At 45.4% G+C, this 13,966-nt stretch overlaps 1 protein-coding gene across 1 annotated transcript in view; it reads left to right on the forward strand.

The window, feature by feature from the left end:
* The window catches only part of SH3RF2 (SH3 domain containing ring finger 2), a 120,762-nt gene that overhangs the window by 78,389 nt on the left and 28,407 nt on the right, over window positions 1-13,966 (forward strand). Inside the window, exons 6-7 of the mRNA XM_066272881.1 lie at window positions 9,548-9,639; window positions 10,771-10,941. Of these exons, the coding sequence (XP_066128978.1) occupies window positions 9,548-9,639; window positions 10,771-10,941 (263 nt within the window). The remainder of the gene's footprint in view (window positions 1-9,547; window positions 9,640-10,770; window positions 10,942-13,966) is intronic.

The following is a 13,966-nucleotide window of genomic DNA, read 5'->3' on the forward strand; positions in this document are numbered from 1 at the left end:
CTAGAAATAAAAGGGAACTGGCTTGACACAATAAATGAAATCTATATAAAATCAATAGCAAACATCATGCTTAATGATGAAATGTTGAAGTCATTCCCTTTAAGATTAAGAAAAAAAATCAGAATGCCTATTGTGTTTCTGCTCAACACTGTCCCTCCCGGAATGCCTGGCCAGTACAATAAAGCCGGCAAGAGAAATAAAAGGTTAAGTGTTTGAAAGGAAGAAACATAGCTATCATTATTTGCAGATTATATTATTATCTATATAAGGAACTCAAAAGAACTAGAACAAATGTATTAGGAATATGTATGAGCTTAGCATGGTTACTGGATACAAATCAATACAAGAAAGGGAATTGTATTTATTCTAAAAAGAAAACAAGTAGAGAAAAAATTATAATGCCATTTACAACAGCTACTAAATTCTTTAAGTCCCTGAGAATAAATTCAACAAAAAACATTTAAGTCTTTTATGGAGAAAATTTACAAAACTTTATTAAAAGACATTAAAGCAGACCTAAAATAAATGAAGAATTATGCCATGTTCTTGGATTGGAAGACTTAATACCTTAAAGATATTGATTCTCCCCAGATATACCTATAAATTTGAATCCCAATGGGTCATTTGTTTGTAACTATAAAAGTGATTTAAATTTTAAATGAAAAAATAAAAAGCCGACAGCCAAAATACTTTTTTTTTTATTCAGTGAGAGGAGGCAAAACAGATATAGACTCCATCCAGCATGAACCCCAACCAGGAACCACCCGACAAGCCCACTAGGGGGCAATGGTGTCCATAAGGGGCATTGCTGAGCAACTGAGCTCCTCCCTGCAACCCCAAAGGCAGAGGCCAGGGAGCCACCCTCAGCACCAAGGGCCAACTTGTTCCAATCACGCCATGGCTGCAGGAGGGGAGAAGAGAGAGAGAGGCAAGAGGGGGAGGGGAGGAGAAGAAGGTGGGCGCTTCTCCTGCGTGCCCTGACTGGGAATGGAACCTGGGACATTCACACACCAGGCTGACACTCTACCACTGAGCCAACTGGCCAGAGCCCCCAAAATGCTTCTAAAGAAGAAGATGATGGAATTTGGTTGGGTTGAGGAGTAGGATCTTCCATATCAGATGTCAGATTTTGTTTATAAAGCTATAGTCTTAAGAGGGCATGGATATAGCATAGGGATTCTATTAAACCAACAGCACTTCCTGGAGAACCCAGAAATAGACACAATATGGAGACTTGATTTATGACAGAGTGGGCTTTGCAGATCAGGAGGAAGAATGAACTATGGTTCTGGGCTACCTGGGTATCCATGTGGAAAAAAAGATGAAATTGGATTCCTCCCTTGTCAAAAATCAATCCCAGGTGAATTGAACACTTAAATGTGAAAGACAAAACTACTACGTTTTTAGAAGACAATATAGAAGTACATCTTTATGACCCTGAGGTTAAAAAAAAAAAGATCATGTTCAAGATTTTTTTAAATTGTGTTTAAGATTCCCATAAGGGAATATCTTATAAAGCTACTATTAAAAAGAACTTCAGTTAATCAAAAGATACCACAGAGTTAAAAGACAAGTTACAAATAATTTATATCCAAAATATTAGAACTCTATAACTTAACAAGAAAATGATAGATAACCAAGTAGGAGGGGAAAATAGACAAAGGGCATGAATAGGCATTTCATATAAGAAACAGGAGGTCAGCCTGACCAGGCAGTGGTGCAGGGAATAGAGTTTTGGCCTGGGATGCAGAGGACCCAGGTTCAAAACCTGAGGTTGCCAGCTTGAGCGCAGGCTTACCAGCTTGAGCCTGCAGGTCACTGGCTTGAAGCCCGAGGTTACTGGCTTGAGCCCAAGGTTGCTGGCTTGAGTAAGGGGTCACTGGCTCTGCTGTAGCCCCCTGGTCAAGGCACATATGAGAAAGCAATCAATGAATAACTAAGGAGCTGCAACGAATAATTGATGCTTCTCATCTCATCTCTCTCCCTTTCTGTCTGTCTGCTCCTATCTGTTCCTCTCTCTCTCTCTCTCTCTCTCTCTCTCTCTCTCTCTCTCTGTATCTCTCATAAAAAACAAACAAAAAAAAAAAAAACCAGGAGGTCAAATATATAGTGACAGAAGATTTGACTTTGGGTTGTAGGCACACAATACAATATACAGATGATATAGTGTAGAATTGTATACCTGAAACCTGTATAATTTTATTAACCAATGTCACCCCAGTAAATTTAATTTTAAAAAATATAAACAAGAATAGCCCATAAACATTTGAAAAGAAACTCAAGCTTCTTTCTACTCAGATTCATTTGAAACCACAATGAGATACCATTTCTCAGCTACCACAGGTATGAGAAAGCTGGGCATTACCAGATGCTGGTGAGATTCTGGGGTAACTGTAATTGTTATTCGCTACTTGTGAAAGTGTAAATTGTTACAGCCACACTGGGTGAAAGTTTGTAATTACCTAATAAAACCGAGCAGGCTGATACTCTATGGCCCATCAATTCCCCTTGTAGGTGTATACCCTAGAAAAAAGTCTTGTATGTGTGTGCACAGGAGACATATCCAAGAATGTTCATAGCAACATCATTCATAACAGTCCCAAACCAAAAATTGCCCAAATGACACATAAGTGGTAGAACTGTGAAATTACAGCATATGCATATAATGAAATATGAGACAGCAGTGAAAATTAGCCACAAATACACACAACTTAAGTGTTGGGCAAAAGATGCAAGTCACAGAAGAATTCTCAATGGATGTGGATCCATTCATATTGTGTTTAAAACGAGCAAACCCAAACAACATCATTTAGAGATGTATTCCAAGGTGGTAAAAATCCCATTGAAGAGCATTGGAATGATTAACACAAATCTCAGCATTGTAGTTATTGCGGAGATCTGATTTTAGAGGAATATGCAGAGGAGCCCTAAGTACAACATTCAATTTCTATTTTTCTACAGGTGTTGGTTATATTCTTCTTTAAATGATTCATAAAGTTATATGCACTTATTTGGATGCACAATGTAAAATTGACATTCCACTTGCCACTAAATCTGTTTGTTGCACATTACAAGGGACACTTGATAGGGACAGTGGTCATCATGAACATAAAATATATCCAGGAGCCTAAAAACAGAACCTTGAATTTGGCTGGATGTTTTGTTTTTCTGGGATGTACAAACAGGCCTCATACATATACCTCTCAGCCATACTGAGGTCCGGAAATGGTAAGTGTTAACCTGGTCTCCTGAGTCTTTGTTTCTGATATCCACTTGACCACCCAATTTTTGGCTACCTCCAGAAAATCATGTAATCTTTTTTTTAAGCAAGAGAGACAGACAGAAAGGGAGAGACATGAGAAGCATCAATTCATAGTTTCAGCATTTTTAATTGTTCAATGATTGCTTCTCATATATACCTTGACTGGGGGGGGGGGGGCTCCAGCCAGTGACCCCTTGGGCTCAAGCCAGTGACCTTTGGGCTTAAGCCAGCGACCATGGGATTATGTCTATGATCCCACACTCAAGCTGGCAACCCCACACTCAAGCTGGTGAGCCTGAACTCAAGCCAGATGAGCCTATGTTCAAGCCAGTGACCTTAATGTTTCAAACCTGGGTCCTCAGCGTCCCAGATCAGCATTCTATCTACTGCACCACTTCTGGTCAAGCTAAAAATCATGTAATCTTTTTATCTCAGTTTCCTCATCTGTATATATGAGGATAAGGACAGTGAGGCCTGTGTACAATAAGTTAGCTTCAGAACCATAGCTGTGAGAGTGAAATTCCTCTTGACATTCAAGATGACCCTCTCCAGGCACGGTGGCACCCAGAGTTCCTTGCACTTCCCCCACCCCAAAATGCCCTGTGCTTATGTAACTATGGGATTAATTGCTTTCCCTGGTATACGTGGTGAGCTCTACATGGGAAAGGAGCCTTGCATGTTTTGTTATTGCATTAACCCCAGTGCTTAGGACCAAATAAGATTCACACACTGCAAATCCTGTCTGTGGCTCTTATGTCTCTCAATCTATAGAGAGGAAGGAGCTTTTAGATTATCCATAGTGGTGAGTATAGAAACTACCAAATAATGCCTCATTTTCTGTCTCTGAAATGCAACTCTTTTCTGAGCCCTGAAGGAACCCTGTGTAGGTTCCAGGCCCTCATTAGCTCCTAGGAATACTGACAGGCAGGACCACAATGGGCTCCTCTGAGTAGATCACACTCTACTGAGGAAGACAGTCACCCCCATGCCCGCCAAGGCATGAGCCCTGGAGGAAATAGCTGTACTTCACAGTAGGGGCCAGAGGAGTGAGGGGGACAGCAAACCCACGTATGGAAAAGCTGGAGACATTTCCTCCAGAAGCGAGGGGAGTAGGGTTGCTTGTTCCCATCACCCACCACACTCTTGGGTCCTGCTCTCAGGCCAAGACCTTGCAGGACTGTTACATGGAGGAACTCCATCCACCCCAGCCCCACACTATATGCAGCAGTTAATCTCTTTGCAGACCCAAATAGGTCATATTTATTGAGCACTTCCAATGTGCTAACCGATTTACAGGGGTTGTGCTACTGAATCCTGATAACTCTAGGGGAGCGATACCATTGCTGCCCCATTGTCCAGGTAAGGAAATGGAGGACCCCAGAATTCCATCACTTGCCCAAGATCACACATCCTGGTAAATGCTAGAGCCCCAGGCCCGAGCACGAAGCTGGACCTCCTCTCCTGAGCCCGGAAGGGAGCCCATTCCCTACACCCGTGTAGCTGCTGGGAAAGGCGCAGGGGCAGCGGGACGCTGGGTCAACCCTGTGCCAGGCTCCATGCCACCTTCCTCCCTCCTTTAATACCTCATGACCTGAAAACACCCAGGGGCCACACAGCTATGGATTCTTCTGTTCCTGATAAAGACTTCTTTTACATGAGTCACTTCCTTCAAAAGGGAAGAAAAATGTTTTTAGAGCAGAGCAGAAATACCCACCCTCAAAGACACACCCACTCTAATCCTGCTCAGGTCCCCATACCCTGTGCCAGGAAGTACCAAGTTGCCACAGGCTCCCACATCCAGCCTCAAGCCTCTGTGGCACGGGGGCCTGAGGTCACAGTTGACCCCGGGGCACCAGCACTAGGCTCCTGCACTCAGCAGGGCTGGGCCTCCATCTCCAATCCCAGCAGCAGGAGCAGACTTGCCTCCTCAGAAGTCAGCCATCAATATGATTGCCTTCATTTACCGAGTAGGGTCATCATTTCTGCCTCGTTCTGTCTTCCTTCCCCCCTGCCAGTGTCTTTCTTCTCTGCCTTTATCTACCTTCCTCTTACCTTCCTCTCTCTTCCTTTCACTCCATCATACATCCATCCATTCATTCATTTATTGTTTGTCTTTGCCTCCCTGAGCCTTTCTCTGATCCGTAGCTTTCCTCCTATTCAGGTGGCCCCTGACATGGGGGTCACTTGCCAGCCTACTCTTAAGCTGAGCCGTCCCTATACTCTTTGCTGACCACTCCAGAGCTTGGGTTTGGTCAAGCAAGGGCCAGTTGGATGCTTCCTGCCAAATAGGCAATATATCCCTATTAATTGTTTTATTGAGCTAGTTACGTAAAGTTGAACCATTTTAAGTTCAGTGAACTTTGGCAAATGTATACAGGTGATTTTGGTAATGACTACCAAAACCTAGATAGGGCAGGCACATTTTCATCAGCCCAGAAAGTTTCCTTGCGCCTCTCTGCAATCCTTTCTCCCCACCCCTGGCTCTTGGCAATCCTTCCTGTTTTCTGTCACTCTAGTTTTGCCCTTTTTTAGGAATGTCATATAAATGACATTAGAGGACATGTAGTCTCATGGGTCCTGCTTCTCTTACTTGGGATGATGCTAAGATTCATGTATATCATTGTATGTATTGCTGGGACATATGCCACCATCGTTATACCACAATTTGTTTATTCATTCACCAGTTGATTGGCACTTGGGTTGTTCCCAGGTTTAGAGCCGCTATGAACATTCAGGTATAGGTCCTTGTAGGGTCATGTTTTCATTTCTCTTAAATACTTGTGAGTAGGATTGCTGAGTAGCGTGGTGAATGGATATGTAACTTTATTTAAAAATATGGCCAGCCCTGGCCAGTTGGCTCAGTGGTAGAGCGTTGGCCCAGCGTATGGAAGTCCTGGGTTTGATTCCTGGCCAGGGCACACAGAAGAAGCACCCATCTGCTTCTCCACCCCTCCCCTTCTCCTTCCTCTCTGTCTCTCTCTTCCCCTCCTGCAGCCAAGGCTCCATTGCAGCAAAGTTGGCCCAGGAACTGAGGATGCCTCTGTGGCCTCCACCTCAGGTGCAAAATGGCTCCGGCTGCAATGGAGCGGTGCCCCAAGTAGGCAGAGCATCGCCCCCTGGTGGGCATGCTGGGTGGATCCTAGTCAGGAGCATGTGGGAATCTGTCTGACTGTCTCCCCACTTCTAACGTTGGAAAAATACACACACACACACCCCAAAAAATATGGCCAACTTGTTTTCCAGTGTGGGGGCACCATTTTATATTCCCACCAGCAGTGTATTAATTCTAGTTGATCCACATTCTCGCCAGCATGTGGTATGGTCAGTCTTTATCATTTTAGCCATTCTCTTGGGTCTTGGGTATCTCATGGTGGTTTTAAGTTGCATTTTTTTTATAATTGCTGACGTTGAGAATCTTTTTATGCACTATTAACCATTCAATATGTCTTCTTTTTGCCCATTTCTTACTAGGTTATTTCTCTTCTTCTGAATGGGTTGTAAGAATTTTTCCAGTCTTTTTTTCATCTCCACTTCTCCTTTCCTCCTCCCTCAACCCTCTGGACCCCTTTCTCCCATTGTGCCTCTGTATCATTTCCTGACTCCCCCACTCTGAGTCACCCACTACTTCCCCGCTCTCTCCTCTTCCTTTGCCTCCTTCTCCCCTGTGTTCACCCTTTTCCTCCCAGACACCTCTAAAACTTGAGACTCTGACTTCCCTTCCTGTCCTGTATTAGAAAGAATTGCATCACAAACCCACCAACTGCAGTCCTGGCCAGATTCAGAACAAGGGGAAGGAGCCTTCCCCAGAGAAAGGTCCAGAGAAGGAAAGAGAGAGAGAGAGCCGGGTGTAATGGAGGGTGGCTGTGCATCCTGGCATCCTCCTCCTCCCTAAGGATAGTGTTTAGGGATGGAAGGGCTTTTCACTCAAACATAACATTGGAAAGTCATGGGTATTAAATGAAGTTCATGCTGCTTAATCAGAGGTTTAACAGTCTCTACAAACATGAGATTAGTTGTTCGCATAACAGGGCTCTCCATTGGCACAGCTCCCCAGCCTGCCAGGGGTGTCCTGCCCAGTCACAGGAAAGGAGCTGCTGAGCCCAAAACCTGTTCCTTTTCCTCTTTGTTTGAGGGAACTGGTGTGACAATATTTGACTGGGAAGCTTGGAACATCTAATGCAGTGTTAGAGAGCCTCAGATGTGTGACCATGGAGTGCTTTTTTCTAAGAGTTTTATTAAGATATAATTCACATACCATACAACCCATTCAAGGTATACAAGTCAGTGGTTTAGGATATATCCACAAACAGCTACAACTGTTACTACCACAATTTTACATTTCATTACCACAAAGAGAAACCCTGGACCCTTTAACTATAATACCCTTTAACTATCACCCTATATCTACCCATGTCTTTATCCCCTAGAAACCTCTGATCTACTCTCTAGCTCTATAAACTTGCCTATTCTGGACATTTCATAGACATGGAATCATGCAGTCTTTTTGCATCTGACTTCTTTTAGCATGATGGTTTCAAGGTTTACTCACATTCTAACATGTATCAATACTTCATTTTTATGGCTGAATAATGTTCCATTGTATGAATATACATTTTGTATATCCATTCATCAGTTAATGGGCATCTGGGTTATTGCCACATAGTGGCTATTACGAATAATGCTGTCGTAACATTTGTGTACAAATTTCTGTTTTCATTTCTCTTGGGTATGTACTGAGAGTGGGCTTACTGGGTAATATGGTAATTCTATACTTAATCATTTGAGGGACTTCCAGAGTTTTCAGAAGGGGCTACACCACTTTACAGTCCCACCAGCACTGTGTAAGGGTTTTAGTTTTTCTACATTCTTGCCAACAGTTGCTATTATCTGACTGGAATGGTTTCTGATCCTATAATTGGATTCTCATAATGTCACACATACATACACAACCACATATACATCAACACAACCATCAACTCACACACACACAAAACTATAACCATATATACCTGTACACACCTCTAGAGTGTGCGTACACATGCACAGAATCAAGATAGACATTTACAATCATATAGACAACCACACAGACGTACAAACACACACAGCACACGTGCATATCAATTCAGAGACCCACATGCATGAACATAATCAGACACATAGTAGACCAATGCCATCACACACCTACATACAGCAGTCAGGGGATCTGAACAGACATACGCACTTACACAGAGAGCCAGAGACACATGCTCTCAGTAATACGGTCATACCTGCCCAAACACTGGTCCACAACAGTAGTCACACCCACAGAAACAGAGCCCTAAAAAGGCACACATATATAGTGACCACTCTATATGTGGTCACTAACGACAGATGGAATGTATTTACTCTGGTGGTGTGGAGACGACTGAGGTGTCAGTAGTCCTTGGTGTACTGGGTAGGAAAACTTTTTCACTTACGTATTCTTCAAGCTACAACTATGATATATATTGAGTACATAAGAAATACAGTGATGGACAAGACCTAGTCCCTGCTCATGGAACTCAGAGTCTTGAGGGGGATGGACAGGAAGTACAGAAACAATCCCAATCTGTGATCCCTTCCAGGAAGGAAATAAGCCAGGTGGTCAGTTAGGTAACAGGCAAGGTCTCAGGATGGTAGACAGTATCCAGGAGCTTAGCGCATTATCGCTCTCTCTTCCATCCCGGAAAAGGGAAAAGAATTGAGATTCACCTTCCGTGAGTCCCTGGATAAGCTGGTGGAGGGGGGGAGGCAGAGGAGGGTACTTAGACCAGCTGGTTTTGCATTTGTTTCATATTAGTTAGGTGACCTTTCTTTCAGTTTCTCATCCAAATATGGGGATAACAGTACCTTTAATAAGAGATTAAATTTGCTTACAAAGCACTTCAAACTGCCTGGCATGTGTTAAGTTCTCAGTCATTATTAGCCGTTGTATTGTACTCCAAGAGCAGGTTTTCATAGCGGGAGGTGAGTGCAGGGGGTGGGGGTGGGGGCGGGGAGCAGATTCAGGAGTCTGGGGTGCCCTGTTGACTGTGAATTTGACCCATCTGCCCGATCCAAGCTGTCCTTTGGACCGCAGCCCTGGCAAGCCATTCCCCACCGCCGCTGGACATAAACCAATCCGTCCCTGCCCTGTTCTTCCCAGAGCCACAAACCACAGGGGGGCGCCGATGGGTGGCGCTGGGCATGGCTCTTGGGTTCCAGCTGCATCAGGGCCTGGATGGTGGCGTCCACCGTTCAGCGTGGCTGTCTTTCCTGTCTGTGCAGGTCGGCACGTTCCACCCCACACTGGCCCCCCCAGGACATTCCACTGCCATCGTCAGTCTGCCGGGCTCCCAGCAGCACCTCTCAACTAACATGTGAGTAAACAGCTCAGCCCACCGCGCCTGGCCTTGACATGGGGGCGTCATCTTTGCCGTCCCTCTGCCACGGAGCATCGCTACTCCCAACCACCCCGTGATAACTGCCAATGGAAATAATGCTGAAAAGGACAAAGTAGCAAAGCGCATCACCCTGACTCATTTTACAGTAGAGAGAGACTGGCAGGTTACACACCAAACCATTGCTGGGCGAGTGTCTAGGAAGCAATTGCCATTGTTTTCCTTTAGATTCAAAACGTTAGATTGGAAATAGTTGTTGATATAGTAATCAATGAAAAATATTGATAAATGTAGCATTTTCTGAAAAGAAAACTTGCAGATGAGACACATTGCCACCCACCCCCAGCCCATTTGATAAGACTTTCCAATGTTTCACAGCCTTGAGACTCTAGAAGGACTTCCTGTGGTCCAGCCTGAGGGCCATGTACTGGAAACCCCTGAGTGTGACCTGCCCGACTCCTGTGTGGACCTCGGAGCGGAAAGTCACTGCTCTAACCCCAGGACATGTTGGCCATACTAAGCCCATTCCCATCCACTGCACCACGTGGCCGGATTCCGCTGTGTGCACCCCCTTCCCGAAGCCCACTTCCCTGGCTCTGTTAAAGTCAGCGCCTCGGGCCATTCCTGGGAACAAACAGGTCCTTACTCTCAGGAGACAGAGTGGAACAAGAGGCTGACCTCTCCTTTCCCTGCACCTTGCTGGCTGCAACTGTTTTCTTGGGTAGTACTCTAAGCATCCTCGGTAGAGCCATCACGTCTGGGGTTGAGACCTGGCTCTGCCACTAATCCCTGGCTACCAACTACTTTCTCTATTGTAGGCCAGTTTCCTCATGGCAAAATGCTGATGTGATCTAAATTAGTGACTTGCTGTTGAGTAACACTCCGTGGGGGGGGGGGGGGGGAGATGGACAGGGCAGAAATCAAACCCCTCCACTGTTTCCACCAGGTTCTGCCACTTGCATCTGCCTTACGTATGGAGGTTTCATTTTAAAGGGTTGTTACTGCTAACCACTGGGCTGAAGGTCATGCCTCCCTTTGCCCTTGGCTGCTTCCCTGCCCTACCCCAGGGGTGTACACCTCTGTGCTCCACCGGTCCCCTGTGTCCCCCAGGTTTGTAGCCCTGCACTCCTACTCGGCGCACGGACCCGATGAGCTGGACCTGCAGAAGGGAGAAGGCGTCAGGGTCCTGGGCAAGTACCAGGATGGCTGGCTCAGGGGCGCCTCCTTGGTCACCGGGCGCATCGGCGTCTTCCCCAGCAGCCACGTCATCCCCATTTTCAGGTGCGTCCCCTCCAATCTCAGGCATCGGGTGTCAGTCACTGAGGCTGGGGCCATCTGGGGGTTGAATTGCTGAAGGGCTTGATCCTCTTTCAGAGTGTGAGCCAAGGAATAGCTTTAGCTCTAGTACCCTCCTTACACTTTAGTTAAATAATAATAATAACCAAAATGCTTATCTCTTTTATAGCTCTTCACAGTTTACGAGCACTTTTGTATTTTTTAACTCTCTGGCTATGTCCAAGAATCTTTTAAGGCAGTGGTCCCCAACCTTTTTTGGGCCATGGACCGGTTTAATGTCAGGAAATATTTTCATGAACCGGCCTTTAGGGTGGGATGGATAATATATCACGTGACCGAGACAAGCTTCAAGAGAGAGTCTTAGACAGATGTAACAGAGGGAATCTGGTCATTTTTTAAAAATAAAACATCGTTCAGACTTAAATATAAATAAAATGGAAATAATGTAAGTTATTTATTCTTTCTCTGCGGACCGGTACCAAATGGCCCGGGGGTTGGGGACCACTGTTTTAAGGTAGATATTATTTTAAAGATGAGGAAACTAGGCAGAGTTAAGCAGCCTGCCCAAGAACTAGATTTCAGGTTTTCTGGACAAACCCTAAAAATCCCACTTCATGTCCTCCTTGGCACTCCATCTAGCGGCATCATGGGAAAATGTGGTGGTCAGATGATCACCCAGAGTGTCTGGGAAACTTGCTGGTATGCTGGGCCGTGAGCAGAGCTGCTCTGAACCCAGACCACTACCTGCTGTCCATCCACACCCCAGGTCAAGCGTTCGTGACCCTGCAGGTCTTCCCAAACAGCTTTCCCAAACCTTTTTCATTCTCTGGCACAACTGTTCATTTCACTGGCCCAGAGTTTGTCCAGCCACCCATGTCATAACCGCAATGCCCACGGATGCCCACGCTACCCTGCCTATATTCCAGCCGGCCCAGGAAAAGCCTGTCACAAGCCCATGAGGCCATCAGCACACATCAACTGCTGTCTCTATGACATAGCAGTGAGTCATAGTTCCAAGGAAAGTGATCATGTCATTGTCCTCTGTAGGGCTCACTCCGGGAGTCAGTTTGGGGGACCTTCGTGTAGGCGAGGCACTGAGTCCAGAGGAGGGCAAGAAGAATGGTGAGGAGATAAACCCATATCACAACAGAAACCAATAAACTAGGGTTATTATTTAAACTATAGAAAGAAGGGTCAGAGGGACCATTATAGACTGTGTACATGAGGAAATCAATGTGTTCCTTGAGGGGACAGTGAGCCAGTGGCCATAACTTAGAAGGTTTTGGTTCCAGTAAAAGGCTGCACTTTCTAATGCATAGATCATTTTTTCCCATCAGCCTAGCTGGTGAGGTGGTGCACCCCTTGTTAAGAATACAGGCAAAGTCTGTATTCCCAGAGTACCAGGCTTGTTGTATAAAAAGGTTAGCAGAAAGTTGGAGCAGAAGATCATAGTCATTCCCTTCAATGCAAGGTTCTCAGAATTTGTTACCAAGTTCCAAAATCTCCCAAAGGGTGTCTATCACTGTTACTTTAATTCATTTAGTCCACAAATATTTACTAAGCACTGACAGCTATCAGTCACCTTTCTAGACACTGGGGAAACACCGGTGAACAAAATCCACAAAATCCCTGCCCACAGGAGAGTATACTCTAGTGGGACAGAAAAAAAAAGCAAGGTATAAAAGTAATGTATTTGGTGTGTTCATGATAAGAGCTAAAAAGAAAAATAAATCAGGAAAGGGGGATAGAGCTCGTGTGGGGTGGTTAAACTTAACAGGTTGGGCAGGGACGGCCTGACTGAAAAGGAGGAGGAGGAGGAATGAAGAAAATGAGGGGGCAAGCCAGGTGAGTCTCCGAAGGGAATGTATTCCAGGCCCAAGGAACAGCAAGTTCCTGATCAAAGGCCCTGGGGTAGGACTGTGCCTGACATGAAGGCCAACAAGACTGGATTAAAGCCAGATGGGGTCAGAATGGTCACGGGGTCAGATCATGGAGAACCTCCTAGGTCATAATGAGGAACTTGACTTTCGCCTATTGCAGGGTTTTGAGCAGAAGAGTGACATGGTCTAACTTAAGTTTGAACCAGCATCCCTCCAGTTGCTGGGTTGGAAATGAACCATTGAGAGGAAAAGCTGGAAGCAGAGAGACAAGGGGAATATTGTCATAATCCAGGGGAGAAGTGGCGGTGAATTGAGCCAGGGCGTGAGCCGTGGGAGGGGGAGACGTGATTAGATTCTGGCTACACTCTGAAGGTAAAGACAATAGGATTTTCTGACAAACCAAACATTGGATGTGAAAGAATAGAGGACTTGGGGCAAGTCCACGGTTCTTTGCCCTGAGTCACTGGATGATGGAGTTGCCTTTTACTGAGATGGAGGTGAAAGCCAACCTGGGAACCGGTTTTGGGGGAGGGGAAGGAAGCCAAAGCTTTGTTTGCAGCAGGTTAAGTCCCAGACGCCTGTTAGTGATCCTAGTCAAGATGTCGGTTAAGAATGCAAGCCTAGGATTTAAGAAAGAGGTCCAGGCTTGAGATGTCATTGAAAGCCCTAATACTAGGTAAAGTCGCTATGGTAAGATCAGGTGTCATAGAGGGAAGGGCAGCGAGCCAGGAGCTAGAATCTTCCAAGAATGAGCAGAGAGACTTGGGGAGAAATGATGACTGCAGCAAGAAGGTCGAGTCTGACAGTATGAGTCAAAGTTGGGAGGTCTGGAGGGCGGGAGAATGGTCTGAAAGTGACAGTGAGGAGCTAGGAGGATGCCTGCCCAAGCTCATGAACAATTTATTTTGTGGAATCTAACATGAATTCTCTAGGCTTGGGCCATGCCAACTACTAGGACATTTGTTTATGCCTCTGGCCTTAGCCCAGTCCTGGTGATGCCATGAAAGAACTGTTAGAATAAGAGTGGCCATATAATTTATCATCCGAACTAGGGCACTTCTGAGATGAGAGGGACACCGTTAACACAGCAGGTATAGACTCTCCTGGGGAAGTCAGAACACGTGTCGCCC

This window comes from Saccopteryx bilineata, chromosome 4 (genome assembly GCF_036850765.1).
Source record: "Saccopteryx bilineata isolate mSacBil1 chromosome 4, mSacBil1_pri_phased_curated, whole genome shotgun sequence".
NCBI classification, from domain to species: domain Eukaryota; kingdom Metazoa; phylum Chordata; class Mammalia; order Chiroptera; family Emballonuridae; genus Saccopteryx; species Saccopteryx bilineata.